This window comes from Macrobrachium nipponense, chromosome 18, assembly GCF_015104395.2.
Source record: "Macrobrachium nipponense isolate FS-2020 chromosome 18, ASM1510439v2, whole genome shotgun sequence".
Taxonomy (NCBI): domain Eukaryota; kingdom Metazoa; phylum Arthropoda; class Malacostraca; order Decapoda; family Palaemonidae; genus Macrobrachium; species Macrobrachium nipponense.
This window is the reverse complement of record NC_087211.1, coordinates 21,213,916-21,230,240: the sequence shown is the minus strand read 5'-3', so window position 1 is coordinate 21,230,240 and position 16,325 is coordinate 21,213,916. Positions and strand designations below refer to the sequence as shown.

General features: G+C 39.3%; 1 protein-coding gene across 4 annotated transcripts in view; it reads left to right on the top strand.

Moving 5' to 3' along the window:
• Positions 1-16,325, top strand: part of LOC135196912 (CBY1-interacting BAR domain-containing protein 1-like) — a 206,939-nt gene that overhangs the window by 122,095 nt on the left and 68,519 nt on the right. For all 4 annotated transcript variants that reach the window (XM_064223735.1, XM_064223733.1, XM_064223732.1 and 1 more), the window contains one exon: positions 12,398-12,487. In XM_064223735.1, coding sequence (XP_064079805.1) covers positions 12,398-12,487 — 90 coding nt within the window. The remainder of the gene's footprint in view (positions 1-12,397; positions 12,488-16,325) is intronic.

The following is a 16,325-nucleotide window of genomic DNA, read 5'->3' as shown; positions in this document are numbered from 1 at the left end:
AGAGCCATCTGTATAAATGGAGATAGTATTTGCATGAATTTCTTGGTGTTCCAAAAAAATTTGTTTGACAGTGTAACTTGGAATTTCATCTTTTTTTAAATCGAATAACTCATGGCATACATGAGGCTTATTAAATTTCCTAAAAGGTGTTGAATTTGGTAAATAGTTCAGGAATTCTAATGTGGAATATTACGTTTCTCTATGTATATTTTCAGTCATATAACAAATGGGTAAAATGATCATTGTCCAATTCTTTTATAATGCTACTCAATTTTGATGGGTATCTTAATGTCCATGAATAGAAGTTTAAACTATATTCACCCCTTCTTTAATCAAGGGAACACAGACCTGTTTCACTATAAAGAGAAATGACAGGTGTAGATTTAAATCCAATCGTAGAATATCTCAAACCTGCATTGTGAAGAGGATCCAATTTTTCCAATGTACTGGCAGTTGCAGAAGCATATAGATGCGACCCATTATCAATTTTACTCAGTATCAAAGTCTTGTGTAAATAGAGTAATATTCTTCTATCTGAGCCCCACTTGGTATGGGACAATTTCTTCAATAGATAAAGTACTTTACTACAGCTTTCATGTAGGTAATTAATGTGGAATTTCCAAGTCATTCGCTGGTCAAAATACAACACAAGAAATTTGGTTTGAGTAACAAAATTAATTGGTTTATCATATAGTAGTAATTTCATATTTGGTACATTTTTCTTATTTGTAAAAGTAATGGCTACAGTTTTACTTGCCGATATAGTGAATCCATGGGCAGTAGTCCATGATACGATAAGATCAAGAGATTTTTGTAGTATGATTTGTCCTGTATAGATATCAGAGTGGATGATCCAAATGGCAAAATCATCTACATAAAATGAACACTGTACACCAGTTGGTAGTTGTTTTGTAATGTCATTAATAGCCATGATAAAAAGGGTGGTGATCAAAACACTCTTTTGTGGATACTCCTTAGATAAAACACCATTTATCTTAACTTTAAAAGTTCTTTCCTTTAAAAATTGTACTATGTTTAAGGGTAAAAATCCTCTCAGTCCAGAATAATGCATTTCTTTTAAAATCTAATGGTTCCATGTCTTGTCATAGGCCTTCTCCATATCAAAGAAGATGGCTGTGGCATAGCTGTTTGAAGCAAATGCTTTCCCAATATCGGTGTCAAGTAAAGTTGAAGATCTAGGGTAGATCTTAGTTTCCTATATCCATATTGTGAAATGGAAAAGTATCCTGTTTTTCCAAGATACCAGATTAATCTGTTGTTAATCATTTTCTCAAACTATTTACATAAACAACTTGTTAATGCTATTGGTCTGTAGCTGTCTGTGTCATAAGGATCTTTGCCGGGCTTCAAGAATGGAAGGTCCATTGCTTTCTGCCAATCTTGTGGGGAATATATTTCAATCCATATTATGTTATATAGCTTTAATTAATATTGTAAACTGTTTGGGTGAAGGTGTTTCAACATTTCAAAAGTGATCATATCTTCACCAGGGCTGTATTGGAGCATGTTGACAATGCCGATAAAAGTTTTTCCATGGTAAAGCAATCATTGTATGAATAATATGGATCAGCCTCAAAATTAATTGGAATTTTTTCTTCTTTTTCTTTAATGGTGCAAAAAGATTTCATTGATGAACCTTTGGAGATATTACTTAAATGTTCATATATCAGTTTGCTATTAATTTTCAAAACTGGGACATGGGATCGAATGTGCTTTCCTAGTATTTTATGCTCTTTTTTTTCCATATCTTACTTAGGGGTGCATCTTTGCACACCGATTTTAGGTAGTTACACCAAGATTTTCTTCAAGATTTTCTTTGTGCTTCATTAAATGTTTGTTTTGCTATACCACATGACCTTTTATAATCTATGTAATCTGAATAATTTCTCGACTTCTTAAATTTTCTTTGGGCTTTACTACGGGCCTTCTTTGCTTTTTTACACTCCTCATTCCACCAAAGAACTGGACATTTAGTCTTTACTTGCGCTATAAATGGTATAGATAACTCTGCAGCATCAGTTACCAGAATTAAAAACAACCAGAATAGTTTCTATGTCCAAATTATTATCCCATAATGGAACATTCTTCGTGCATTCACTGAAATCTTCCCAATTTTTATTAACATTAAATTTATTGATTGCTACCTCTCCAGTGTAATTCAGAATACGTACTAATTAAAACAGGAAAATTATCACTACCACACAAATCATAAGTGTTCAAAAAATATTTATCTGCTAGATCTTGTGAGCACAAGGACAAATCTATGTGAGAGTAATTTTTGTTCATTGGTCAAAATGTGTTGGTTTGTCTTCATCTGATATATGAAGTTGATTATCTATAACAAAATCAAGTATAATGTTGCCTCTGGAGTTTGATTTTACATCATGCCATGATAAATGTCTTACATTGAAATCTCCTAGAAGTAACATTGGTTGGGGAAGCTTCTTGACCAAGTCATTCAACTTTTCTGCATCTATATTATTATTAGGACTTAGATATACAGAGCAAATTATTATAATTTCCTCTAGTTGAATCTAATGAGTGACATATTACATTACTGATGAGCAGAGTGAGGTTGATAAGGTGTGTAAAATTTATTTACGTATTTGTAAAACTGGAGGAAATAGGTAAAAATGTTTCATTGAGGCAGATACAAATTGGGCTATATTCATCAATTAATTTAAGTAACTCTAACTTCTTTTAGTTAATGCTTCAATGTTCCATTGCAATATGAATGATTGAGTGTCATTATTTTTAGAACTGAATTTTACGTATTTTCTTCGTTCTTACGACCCTGAGGTGAAAGAACTGTGTCCACTATAGTTTTTGAACTGGAACTTGATATTTTTTTTGCTGTAATCTGGTGGCATAGCAGTCTTGTACTAGTGACTTATGTTGTTTAATGTTTTTTTTTTTTTTTTAGGTTTCCTTAGATTAATGTGAAACTATTTCAGATGAGTAATTTTCTGAACATTCTTACTATCGGTGGTATAAACAATGGTTTCTTCTGAACTGGTAGTTTTCAGACGTTTACTGTTTGGACTATGAAGATTGTTCTCGTTCTTAGGTGAGGATGTTTCACTCTGTGTTCTAGGTCTCTTTCCTATCTCTGCTAGTCCATCTAGTTCTCTTAGTATTTCCTCAATTTCTTCAGTATTTTGTAGTTTGTTTTTGCCTTGGATTATCCTTGGAGATATATTTTCTTCCTTCTTTTGGCATTTGTTAACAGAGATATCCTCTCTCTGTTCATCAAGAGTACTTTGAACTTATTACTTATCTCGATAGTATTGTTTTTATCTGATTTTTCTACAGTTATTTGATTTCTGGTGTTAGAAGATTGGGTAGCTTGTGAGACATCATTGGATATGATTTTGCTTTGGTGTTTGAGCGTATCTCCAAATGTTTTGGGGGGAAGCTGCATTCCTTCTTCTTTCACGTCTTCCTTAGCCTCCTTAACTGTTATACCAAATTTTCGTGATCTGGTAAGGGCTTCTTAGAAATATCTGAAATATACACATTCCCTTACATAAGCATGGTGCGAACCATTCTAGTTTAAGCATTTTTTAGGGTTGGTGCATTCATCACTACTATGCTCTAAGGAGCCACATTTAAAGCATCTAGGCGAGCCCAAAGACTTGCATCGTTTTGCTGTATGCTCAATTTCAAGCAAACCTTACATTGCATAGGTTTTGGATGTTCTTTAATTGCTATTCTTTTGTCTCCTATTTTCATATGTTGCAATTGTTTGCTGTGAAAAAATAATTTAGCAATCTTCAGACTTCTTCCAGTTTTAACACTTTTTCTCTCATAAACAATAACTGATTTAACATTATGTTTTTGATCTTCCAGGACTTCTTTTAATGTTTCACACAGATTCATTGGTGTCATTTTCAGTTCTAAGTTTATCCAGCAACATGATTCCAATTTTAGTGTTGTAATGTTTCTCGTCAGAAGCATTTATATGGTGAATTCCAAGTTTTGTAGTTTCAAGCAGTTTTTTTATTCTTGTTCAGATTTAGCCTTTACGATGATTTTGTTTTTTTCGACTGAGAATCGGGGATTGTGACAGCCAAGAATTTTCTTCGGTGAACGGTATATAACCAAGTCACTTAGAGGGGTTACTTCTTCGCTTATTTTGAGTGCGATATACTGAGACCACACTGGAGGAGAAAAAATATCTTCCATAGTTATTCTGTTAAATGTTCTCTTTTGAGATAGTGTTTTTGGTACATATGGCTCTAAAGTAGCCATACTAGAGTTTTGGAGGGATTCCATTTACAAGTCCTTTGAAGAAAGCATATGGTCGTCAGCAGAAATAGGGGGGTTGCCATACAGCGAAAAAATTTAATTCATCCAGATATTCCCCATACCCACCATGGAGTCACACTTAGAGGATGGGTCATCCCTTTAATTAGGGTCTTCCTAGGGGTAATTACCAGATATATACCCTATCTCCAGTGCTAAGGCATCATGATGTCCGTCAAGATCAGACCCGGCACTGAGGATAGGGTTTGACATTAAACTTTCCCCTCGTTCGACCCATCAAGTACTCGAGTTCTACGGGTGAGGTGGCATGCCGTCCATCCTCACCCTCCTTCAAATCCCAAGAATAATTCTAAATTATGTTCAAAACCAAGCCAAAAGTCATCAACACAAAATCCGTACCTTATAGGGGGAAGAAGCAGAAAGATGAAATATTTTTAGTATAAGGAAAAGGGCTGACTTATTTAGTTGGATCAACAGCTGGGCACCAAGGCCCAGCGAGAAAGCAGTTCCCACCAGGCATCAGAGCCCAGCTGGTAAACCCTAAGCCCCCCATCCTCAGCAAGGCTTCAGCATCTGTGGGGTCTGTGGTGGTTGAACGACCAGAACCTGATAGTGGGAGTTCCTCTTCATTCACCCCATCCGGATCTACTCCTGTACTTGGACACCTCCTCTGAAGTTTGGGGTGCTCATCTCAAAGAGCTCCTGGCCTCATGGGCAAGGAGCTCACAGGACAAACAACTGCACATCAATTTGTTGGAGTTGAAGGTAGCTTTCCTGGGTCTTCAGGAGTTTTGAGAAAGGGTGGTGTCAGTGGAGCTCATGGCCAGGTACATTGCAGGCAGGAGGAATGTGGTGGCTGACAAGCTAAGTTGTCAGAGTCAAGTTCTACGTAGGTATGGAGTGGTCTCTGCATCAGGACATACCGGACAGGCTATTTCTCCTATGGGGAAGACCCATGCTAGACCCCTAAGCAATGTGTCTCAACAGGAAGCTAGAGGTCTATTGTTCGATGGTCACGGATCCATTCGCTGTGGTGGAGGATGCCCTTCATCATCCTTCAGACAATCTAGAAGTGCATGACTTCCCTCCATTCTGCCTGATCCGTCATGTCCTGAACAGAGCGACGGGTTCTAGAAATCTCACGATGACCCTGGTAGCTCCTTCAAGGGCCCAAGCAGAGTTCTTCCCAGACATTCTGTCTCAGCTGTCAGTGGTTCTGAAAGAAATTCCTCCTTGGCAAAACCTTCTCTGCCAAACTCATATGGAGAGGTACCACCAGTCAGTAGGTTCCCTATCTTTATGGCTGGAGACTGTCCGGTATCTTTTCTGTGTGAGAGGCTTTTCTTGCGGAGTAGTGACTCAGATCTCCAGATACTTCGAGATCTTCATCAGCCGTGTACCAGGGTAAGTGGGCTGTCTACTTTGATTGGTGTCGTTGACAGGGTTTCTCTCCACTCGGAACTTCTATTCAGTGGATAGTGGATTTTCTTATCTTCCTCAGAGCTGAGAAGCATCTTCTGTGACTGCTATCAAAGGATAAAAGGCTGCCTTGGAGTTAGTTCTACACATGAAAGGCATGGACATCGCTTCATCCTGGGATTTGGCCATGTTGTTCAAGAGCTTTGAACACTTTGACCAGTCTTCTTCATGTAGAGAACTCAAACCTCCTATGTGGGACCTTACTCTGGTTCTGAGTAGTCTCATTTGGACTCCATTCAAACCACTATGTTGATCGTCAGACGGGGAACTGACTTTGAAAACAGTTTTCCTCCTGGCCTTGGCTTCCTCAAAGAGTTGGAGAGCTTCACGGCCTAGGTTACAATGTAAAAAAATTCATTGGAGGAAGTAGTTTCATCATCACTTTCATAGGATATAGATCCATTCTATAAGAACTTTTGTGTGTGGTAAGCATACAAGGTCAGCATAGTGCCAAGATTCATCTCAAGAAGGCACAAGAGGATAGTTAATAGTCTTTGCACAGGAAACTTGGTCCTACCATTGGAATGGTCACTGACCTTAAGACATCCAAGGTATTTTTGGCATTTGTAGGACACACCATGGCAGATTTGCAATCTGGGTACTTCAACAAAACGTATCACAATTCCTTTTTGCCTTCTATATCTATATATATATATATAAAAAAAAAAAAAAAAAAGGAGGACATTTAGCTCTGTTTTGTGAGGGATATCAGGTTTTATCTGCTTAAGGATCAGACTTCAGAGAAAACACCTTCAGACTATTTTCCTCGTCACAGGCTTAATGAAGAAGCAAGTCATGAAGAACTTGTTCTTGGACTGGCTAAGGCAAGTGATTTTGAGAGTTGCAGTGATGTGACTGACGGAAAAAGGGAACAGGTGAAAAATAACAGTGCAAGTCATGAAGTTGCATGCACTGTCGCTTTTAGACACAGTTTGGGTTGATCTTATATCCAACTACCATATATATTCGTGTAACACGCGATCTCTCATATCATGCGACCCCCAAATTTTTAAAGTATGAGAAGTATTGTGAGGTTAAGTATGGAAATTACAAGAGTTTGGGCAAAAGAGTTAGGTGACTTCTTGACGGGATTTTTGTTGAGTATTTATGCGTTAATGAGGAGTGTTGGGAATGTGCCGTATGCGAGTGTGAAAGCTAGGATTGTGTAATGTCGATAATTGTGAGGGAATGAATGATGCGTATAGTGTGTGGGTTTGAATTGTCAGGGTTTAGTGAGATTTCAGCAGGAAGGGAATTAAGTAGTAAGGACATGGTTGGCAGTATGAATGAGTTTCTGCGTGAGTTTGGCAGGAGTGTGAATGAGGTGAGTGATTGGTGGCAGAGTTACTAGAGAGATGTGGGCAAGAGTTGGAAGGGGTTGATGAGATAGTGAATGGGATTTTGGCGGACAGTAGCGAGGGAGATAATGTGAGTCTAGAAGAAAGTGGTTTGGAAGAAGCGAATGGCGATACGACTGAGAGTGTATGAGGGGCCTTGAACGAGATCCAGGGGATCTGCCGCCAAGCATCCTTGGATGTTGCAAAAGGGGATTTAGTGTGGATGTTGCAAGTGTAAGGAGACATTGTCAAATGTAATGGGGGAGGCAATACGTATGGAGGAACAATCTGTTTATTCCATTTGACAACATCTTCAAGGGTTGCAAGAGAGAGAAAGTTTCGTGGTTGGTATCGCTGTTAAGATTATGTGGTTTGTGTTTGTTTTTGGTTTTCCGTAAAAAAAGAGCGGAAGAGAGCGAGAGAGAGAGATGGAAAGAGGGCATAATTGGTGGATGGATGGTTAACAATTGAATTGCTTGTTGGTGAGTTCTGGGTTGTCTGCTGGTGTGGTTGCTGTGTCAGTCAGAGAGGCAGTCTGTGATCAGAGCCTGTTATGGAGAGTCAGTGTTTTGGCAGCAGTCTTCAATATTATTGATGGTTAGTTATTTTGTGTGGTTTTGAAGTAGTTTGAATTATTGTTGATATTGTATGTTTGAAGGTTGTTGTGGCTGTGTTGCTGAATTTGTTGTGCTTGTGAGTTCTGTTGTGTTGTAGATGAGTTGTTGGAGTTGTGAGTTGTTAAGTGTTGTTGGTGAGTTGTGGTTCCTTGATATTGTAGGTGGTGTATTGACTTCTTGTGTTATTGTTTTTTGATGTTGTTGGTGATTGTTTGCGCAGTGGTCTTTTATTGTATAGTTATTGAATTGTTGTGTGGTTGTTGTCCTTGTTGTTGTTGTTGTATTGTGTTAAGATAGCCGTATCCAGCGGACAGTTCAGCTTCTGCCCTGAGTGTGTCAAGTTTATGGTAAGTACATGTGTTTTGAGATTTTTTTTTTTTTTAGCTTGTGATCCTGCCACAGTGTTGTCATTTCAGGAGTGACCTGTGCTTGTAACTGGTCTTCTGTTGATGTTTCCATCACTCAGCTGTGCGAGAGTGATGGGCACTTGTTTCTAGGCACACTTCAAGAAGTGGAGATTTTTGTTTTGAAGCTCTCAGTGTGCTGTTCTGGCATACATGAAACAGAAATGTTTTTAATTGTTTTGAAACTAAAATATTTTAATGTTACTTATTTTGTTAGAATACCTCTTTCAGGTGAATTTTGTTTAAAAAAATGGTACCTCGTATGCTGTTGCAACTTCTCAACTTTGCTCATATGCTTCTTTGTTTCAGCAGGTAAATTCTAAAGCGGTTGTCTGAAGTACTTTTATTATCCCCTCTAAAAGGGATGAATCACACCTGAGGCTATGTATACTCAAATTTGGGTTTACAAGAAGTTCTGCAAATTTTGAAAGGTTGGTCATATTCAGGGAGCTCTCCTTTGGCTGCAAGTCTGGCTGACTGACAGGCACCGATTGGTTGGCGTCAGGGGGCTCTGCTCGCAGCTCAAGGAGGATGGCAGCTGTAGCATTATTGCAAGCACACCTCAGTATTCTCCTGAAAGTGGTTGGCAGAAGGAGGGTTTCCTGAGTTACACAGAGTTGGTTTCCACTAAAGAATGGTGAGGGCCCTCTTTTAAGCAGAGAAAGCAGTGGTCAGTGTCACTGTCAAGGATTGTGGTATTTCTCATGGTCTGCTGATGTTAGGGGGAGTTACTATGTGCCTTCTTGCTGGTAGTATACCACCAATTTGTGTAGGTGAACAGCGATCCTCTTAGAGAGGGGAATTGTGGTCATAACAATGTAAGAATGGTGACATCCATTCTTGGGACACAGTATTTAGTATGCACACTGCTCCTCTTCATGGGATCACTGCTGATGGAGGGGCTGTTCTTCATGAAGTTTTGGGTAGTCCTCTGATCTGTATAGTAGATTGTAAGGTCAACTGTTGCCCTTGCCTCTACTTTGGCAGGGCTTACATGGACCCAAGTAATTTTATTTAGGGCTGCTTCATCCTTCTTATACTCTGTATTTATCTATCCCCTGTAGAATAATTGTTTGGTCCTTGCACCCTCTGAGGGGTGCATGGCTCTCCCAATGATACCACCTGTTGATACCGATCTTTGACACCCTTGCTACTTGAGGGTAAGAATATCCATTGCAAACTATTGTCTGGTTGATGTGCTGAAGTTCAACAGAGGTGGCTCTCCAGGAAGAACAGTAGTAGAGGGCATGGCCAAAGTAGGCGTTTATGACTGATGTTTAAATTTATCTGGACACTCCATTGCTGTTGAGGCAGAGCATGTGTTGGTTGGTTGTCTGTAGACCTTCGTCTTGGAGCCAAGGGAAATGCTGGTTACACAGACGTCCAAGACCGTTCTTTTACATGTGAAGTGAAGGATGAAGTGTCTCCAGTTCTTTCTGGTTTGCAATTTTGATGAAGTTGTCATTGATATACCTAAAGTACAGGGCAGGCTTTGTGATCCTTTTGAAGACATGCTACTCGATAACTCCCATGTAGAAGTTGGCCAGCAGCACACCAAGGGGAGAACCCATGGCAACTCTATTGATCCGAGTCCTTAGTCATCCCTATTGATCAACAAAAGGTACCTCCATGCAGATCTCCTACAGGAGTCCTTCCACAATGGAGAGAGCCCAGATCAAATCAAAACATAGATCATAAATGCCTATGTTGGCTGCCCCTTCCCGCTCCTCTTCTTGGAGTGACACTCTCCATGAACTTGAGTGCATTACTCAGACGCTAATTAGCAGCAGATAGTCTTACTTTCAAGTTGTCGTATTTTTTTTTTTCCTGAAATTACTTTCAAGTTGTCCTGTTTTTTTCCTTTCAGGAATACTGTTAAATGAGAGTTGTAGAACAAGAGTGATGGTTCAGTTTAACATTATTGGGGAATGAATCATATAATCACTACTTGACCTAGATTTATTTGCTAATTTTACTTCCAAAATTTTAGTCAGTTTCCAAAATTTTACAGTCACCACAGGTTAACTCTGAATTCCTGTAGACAATAATTCACAGAACCAATTCCTATCTAACCAGGAACTAACCAACAATCAATAAGTTCCCTATTATTTAATTTATATTGATGGCCATCATGCTTATGCTATTCTAAAGGCAATTTTCTTACTCAGAATAAGCCAAATTCTTCAATCGGTAATCTATTCACCCATTTTCCAAAAACACCCAATCACTCAATTTTCAAAAACACCCAATAAACCTATCTTAAAAAATTGTTACAACAATCTTATAATACTGAGTCAGTCCTAAATCTCCGGCACTTATTTCAAATCAAGTTTTACATAAATCTGCTTCCATTTTGGATGTACGGTGCACTTGTGTACCAGTGATTTGCAACTGTATCAGTGCAAGTGCTCTTAAAGCTATCATCAATATTCATTCAGACAGCACTCATATAATGACCTAAGTTCAGTTCATGAAATTTGAAGTACAAGCTCCACCAGCAAACTTATCAACCATCCAACACACCAACACTTGCAGCCTGTTAAAACACCAGGTTTCATTAACAGTCCAAAACACTAGTGTATTCTCTTGCAAATATTGGCCAACAGTCTTGTGGTTCTATGTGGTAGGCCTTTATCTGAGTGAAGTAGGCAGGTGCATCTGTACCAACACTTTTTTTTCTAGTTGGGTACTTACTGCACTTTTCCAGTTCCTACATTCTTTGCCAAAACCACTTTCCTGAAAATGTGGCCAAACCCTTTTCATCAAGATGATCTCTGTCACTACAGCAGACCTGCAATGAGATGGAGTCACTATTGGTGTTAACAGGAGCAAGAAAAACGACTCATAAAAATTTAATATTCAATATAACTTTGTTACAAATTTAATATTTCAAATATACAACACAGAACAGCCAATATACATAAATGGCCACTGTAAAGTTGCAAGTGTGCCATGCTCCCCCCCAGGGGGGATGCAAGAACCTTAGAATAATTTTACAGGGGATATACGTATACAAATACATAGTATAAGGACAAGGCATCCCTGGAGAACACAATTTGGGCCCATGTAACCCCTGCCAAAGTAGACACAGTTATCAACCATACAGTCTATTGTAAAGATTGGAGGACTGGCCAGTATCTTGTAAAGAACAGCCCCTCCTTCAGCAGCAATCCCATGAAGTGAAGGGGAATGGTTTACTACATACTGTGCCCTGAGAATGGATGCCATCACTCACATTATTATTATGACGACTCACCTCTCTAAGAGGATCACCATCCATCTCCATGTAGGGACAGTGTACCAACACAGCATGAGGGAACATGGTAACACCCTCCAATGCCAGATCGTAAGGCAAGTCACAATCCTTGACAGCAAAATAGACCACTGTCACCTCTGCTGTAGGGAGGTCCTTGCCATTTATTTGTGAAAACCTGCTTTTATTATTCAGGAAATCCTCCTCCTACCAACCACAGTCAGAACAACAAGGTGTGCCCCTAACATAATGCTATAGCCGCCCTCATCCTCGGGCCATGAGCAGCCAGACTTGCAGCTAATAGGAGAGGTCCCTAAATATGAACCGCTAATCAAAAATCACCTAGGCCCTTCTTTGCAGACCTGTTTCAGGTATAAATATAACATTCATGTACCCCTGGTGCCAGACCTTTTACATGGTAGTGAAAACTGCTGAAGCATCAGAATAACGATAATTAAATTTAGGACAGCTGCTTTATAATATACTTGCTGAAGCAAAGAAACTTATATGCCAAGATAACAAGGACAATATAAGCTCAATGGCATAAGAGAACTTACAACAAAATGTCACTTATCATAATACAGGCCTCTTCAGCCTGCTTATTATGTAAAGTTGATTTTGTGCCTGTGTGCGAGTCCATTCTGTCTGGTAACTTTTTCACATTCCACTGGTTTCAGATGGTCTGTTTTACACTTTATTGCAATTTTGGAAAGTTGATTATTGATTTGTCTGTCATTACGTATTTAAAAGATTTCAGTTCTTCTGTACATTCTTCACCCAGTATCAAATTTTAATACAGAAACAATGGTAGGTTAGAAATTGGTGAAAATGTCTTTCAGATTTAAAATAATATGATGTTTTCACTTGCCCTCTTATATCCAGACTTTGAGACTCCATAGGAACTCATGGAATTTGACCTAAAATTTTGAACGGCATAAAAAATATATTTAAATTCTTATAAGTTGAATTACTAACACAATTTCAGAGGGCATGGTATCATAATGAGGTATTCTCTTACAGACTGAGTTGGCTTTTCATGCAAAGGCATTGGAGCTGTATACAAAAGCATACGGCCAGATATCAGACATAGACGAAGAAGATGATTTAGAGGTATGTCTGAAATATATCTTACTACATGTTATTTTGTTATGAAGTAAAAACTCAGATTTAATAACAATATACACCCAATAATTGTAAATTGCAGGTCTTTGTTGAAGAGTATTTCTCATTTGATCGTAGCATTTTATACATTTTTCATTTTGAAATACATTCATTGTGTATGCTTTTGAAAGATCATAACTAGTACTTGGTGCCTTCAGTTGAGGAAATATTTTATTTTTAGATACCTGTAGAAAGAATAAGCCATTTAAAGTAGGGACTTCACAACATGAACTTACTACATATCCTGAAAAATGAAGGTGGGAAAAAAATTCTTAAAGCTCAAACCTTCCTCCTCTCTCTTGCTTTCTTAATGCTATTATGTGGTAGAAATTAACATCTTTAAAATGGTATTAGGCAACTAATATAAGTGTACACACAGAGGCTTAGGTTTTGATATCATTAAACATTTACCAATTGTATTTTCAAGGGATGAGGATGGTTTAGTAATTCTATATGTCAGTTTTATGACTAATATTAGGAGAATAATACATTCAGTATTTTTGCTGGTCTAAAATTAACCATAGGAGATTCGGCCACTTGCAGGTCATGTCGATCCCAGTGCACATATTCCTCACAGTACCAGCACACATGCATATCAATATTTTTCTTTGATCGTTTAATGTAAAAATATTTTTATGAAAAACTTTATATGTTATCATCTTTGGGTCCCTTGAATTCTGTGCCAGTGTGTAACCAGCAATTACTGTGATGAGAATCTAGAGGTACCTCATTTGCATCTACCAAGGGCTAGGTATTGGAAATTTGAATGGTGAACAGAGATCAAGAGCTCACTAAATAATGGGCATAATGCTAAAAATAAATAAAGTTTCACACAAATGAATGAATGGTGAAAGATATGACTATGATTGTGAGTGGAAAAGGAAAAAAAACAGTGAATCAGTCCACTGGCCCTGGGAGGACCAAGCTGCATGTCCATGGCTATTGAGGTGCAAAGAAGAATGAGAAGTGATGCTGGCTATTTCACAGCCAAGCGCCTCAGTGGTGTGGTTGGCATGGTGTTAGTATGCCACCTCGTTGGCCGCGAGTTCAATTCTCGGGCATTCCATTGAGGTGTGAGATATGTGTATTTCTGGTGATAGAAGTACTCTCTCAACTGGTTCGGAAGTCACATAAAGCCATTAGTCCCGTTGTTGAGTAACCACTGGTTCCATGTAACATAAAAACACCATACAAACAGTTTGTCATTTGTTCATACGTGGAACAAACCTTCGGTCTTAGCAGTAAGATAGACTCACACTTGGAGGGAGGTATGAGAACCCTGAACCAACTGGACGTTCAACATACCTGATTATTCTTCTCTGAGATGAGAATTCTAAAGAAGAGGACCCAAGCTTTTGGGATGTTAGATATGGGGATATCTAACACTCAGTCCACTGGGTTTAAGTACAATGAAACATGTCCAGATTCATTGCATACATGGAAATAAAAAAGAACTATATATGTTCAGGCAACAAACCATTTTAGCCACAAGAAATGGGTTTGTCACCACTCCTCACTCCCCTTGCTGGAGAGAGGAGTTGAAGCTACTGAGAAGGAGATTTTTATGTTGAGAGGAACATAAAAAGGGGTGTAACAGTATGGCTGCAACGCTCACGTGCATCAAGCCAGCTCCAGTCCCTCACTCCCCTTGCTGGAGAGAGGAGTTGAAGCTACTAAGAAGCAGATTTGTGTGCTGTGTAGAACTTAAAAAGTGCTGTAACAGTATGGCTGCAACGCTCACCTGCATCAAGCCAGTTCCATTGTATGATGTGTCTATTCTTCAAACTGCCCGTAGGTATGAAGAAAGGAGAAAAGGGAAAGAATAAGACCATTAATCTCACTCATTCCCTACTCTACACAGTCATCTTAAGCAAGATACAAACTGTCCAGCCAATGGCACTGGATGAGTCACACTTATTGAACAGCCATCACTGGACACAAGGAAAAGTTTCCAAGGATCTGTGGGCAACATCTTTTGTGTAAAATTAAGTGAAAGTGGTTTGATGCAGTCGGGAAGCAGCATTCAAAACTATGGACAGACAAGTTCTTCTAAAATACCAGGGAGGAACCTAATCCTTTGGTGTCATGCGCATCTGCATGCACCCAACTGGTGACAGAACTTGACATGAGGAGTAGGCTTCCCTAATCACCATGTGTAGCTAAATGAAAGGTTATTCTAGGACACCTCTTTATTAGTTAGCCTGGTTTGTGTTAACAGAAAGTCTATGACACCTAAACTCTAGGTGACAAGACATTCAGGTAACAAACAACGCAGTGCTTTGATGAGTCAAGCCAAAACACTTGAAGGTTACCTACCAATAACAAACTCCACACTGTAAGGAGGCAAAGCAGCTGTCATCATGAACCATAGCAAACTGGATCTTAACCACGAATTCTTAGGCAAGTTCGAAAGCTACTGACCCCAACCCATTGTGAGTCTACATCAGAAGCCTGACCTTGAAGCTCTCCAACTCCTCCAAGGAAGTCAAGGTCAGAAGGTAAACTTGTTTCCAAAGTCAGTGCTGTAAGAGGATTGAAGCATGGGGTCGAAGGAGCTTAAGTGAGACTCAGTACCAGAGTAAGGTCCCATGAAGGAGGTCTGAGTTTCCTAGGCGAACAAGATTGCTCAAAGCTCTTGAACCACAGAGAATCCTCAGGGCGAAGTGATGTTCACATCCATCAGATGAACTAATTACAAGTCAGCCCCGTAGCCCCTCGCCCGTATCAACAGAAAGAAATTCCTCTGTTCTGACAAATATCCAGGTCTTGTTTACTAAACAGGAACTCTGAGTGGAGAGAAATTCTTTTTGATGACACCAATCACAGCAACATATGGCTCACCTTATATGTATATGGCTGATGAAAGTACGAGCCTTCCATCCAAGTTGCTACTCCGCAAGAAAGATCTCTCACTTGAAAGAGATACTGGACAGACTCCAGACATGAAGAGGTAAAGATCATACTGATTGGTGGTATCTCCACAGGAGACTGGTGAAGAAGATTGTGCTAAGGGGGAATCTCTTTCAACCACTCGGCTTTAGGCTAAACAGTCCTGATTTTTGTTGTCAAGGATTTTTTTAGGTGTTTAGCACTAATTTAACGGACCTATCCTTACCGAAGATTTTAACCAGGGTCTGCTTTGTCTTTACCGGAATCAGGAACAAGAGTCATCACCTATGTTAGTTGCAGTGTCCACTCTTGTCCTTGATTCTGGAAGAGAAGGCTGTGGTACTATGAGCGCATCACCTGATGATGCGCTCATAGCGCCCACTCATGAGCTTTAGTTTCTCTGTTTAAAGGATTTTTTGGCTCTTATGGAGCCTCTCAAGATTCTCCTTTCAGCTAAGAACAGTCCTGCATAGTCTTCGGTGTGTATGAGGTGTAGTCAAGTCTTCAGGATACCCAAGTGTCCATATGACTATCAGAAGCCACAGAGTCGACAGCTGGGTCACAAGGTCAAAGAGGCTGCACAATAATTTGCAATTGCCGAGTTTTCTGTAGAATGGAGTTTCTTAGCTCGGGAACCTTGCTTCGACATCTCTGCTTGTCAGTAAAAGTTTTTCTGCTAGATGTATTGCATAAAATATGGTTAAAGATGTCATTCATTGAGCCTCGTCTACCAGACTAAGTGGGTCATTTTCAAAGCTGGGGTTGTAGTCTCAACCCCTCTCTGTAGAGAATTCTACGACCGTTTTTCAGACGCCCCTTCGACAACCTTATCTTGTCTATGACATGTCCAAGTGAGGAAGGGATCCAGTTTCCTGGAACCTTGATGTATTTCAGTGTC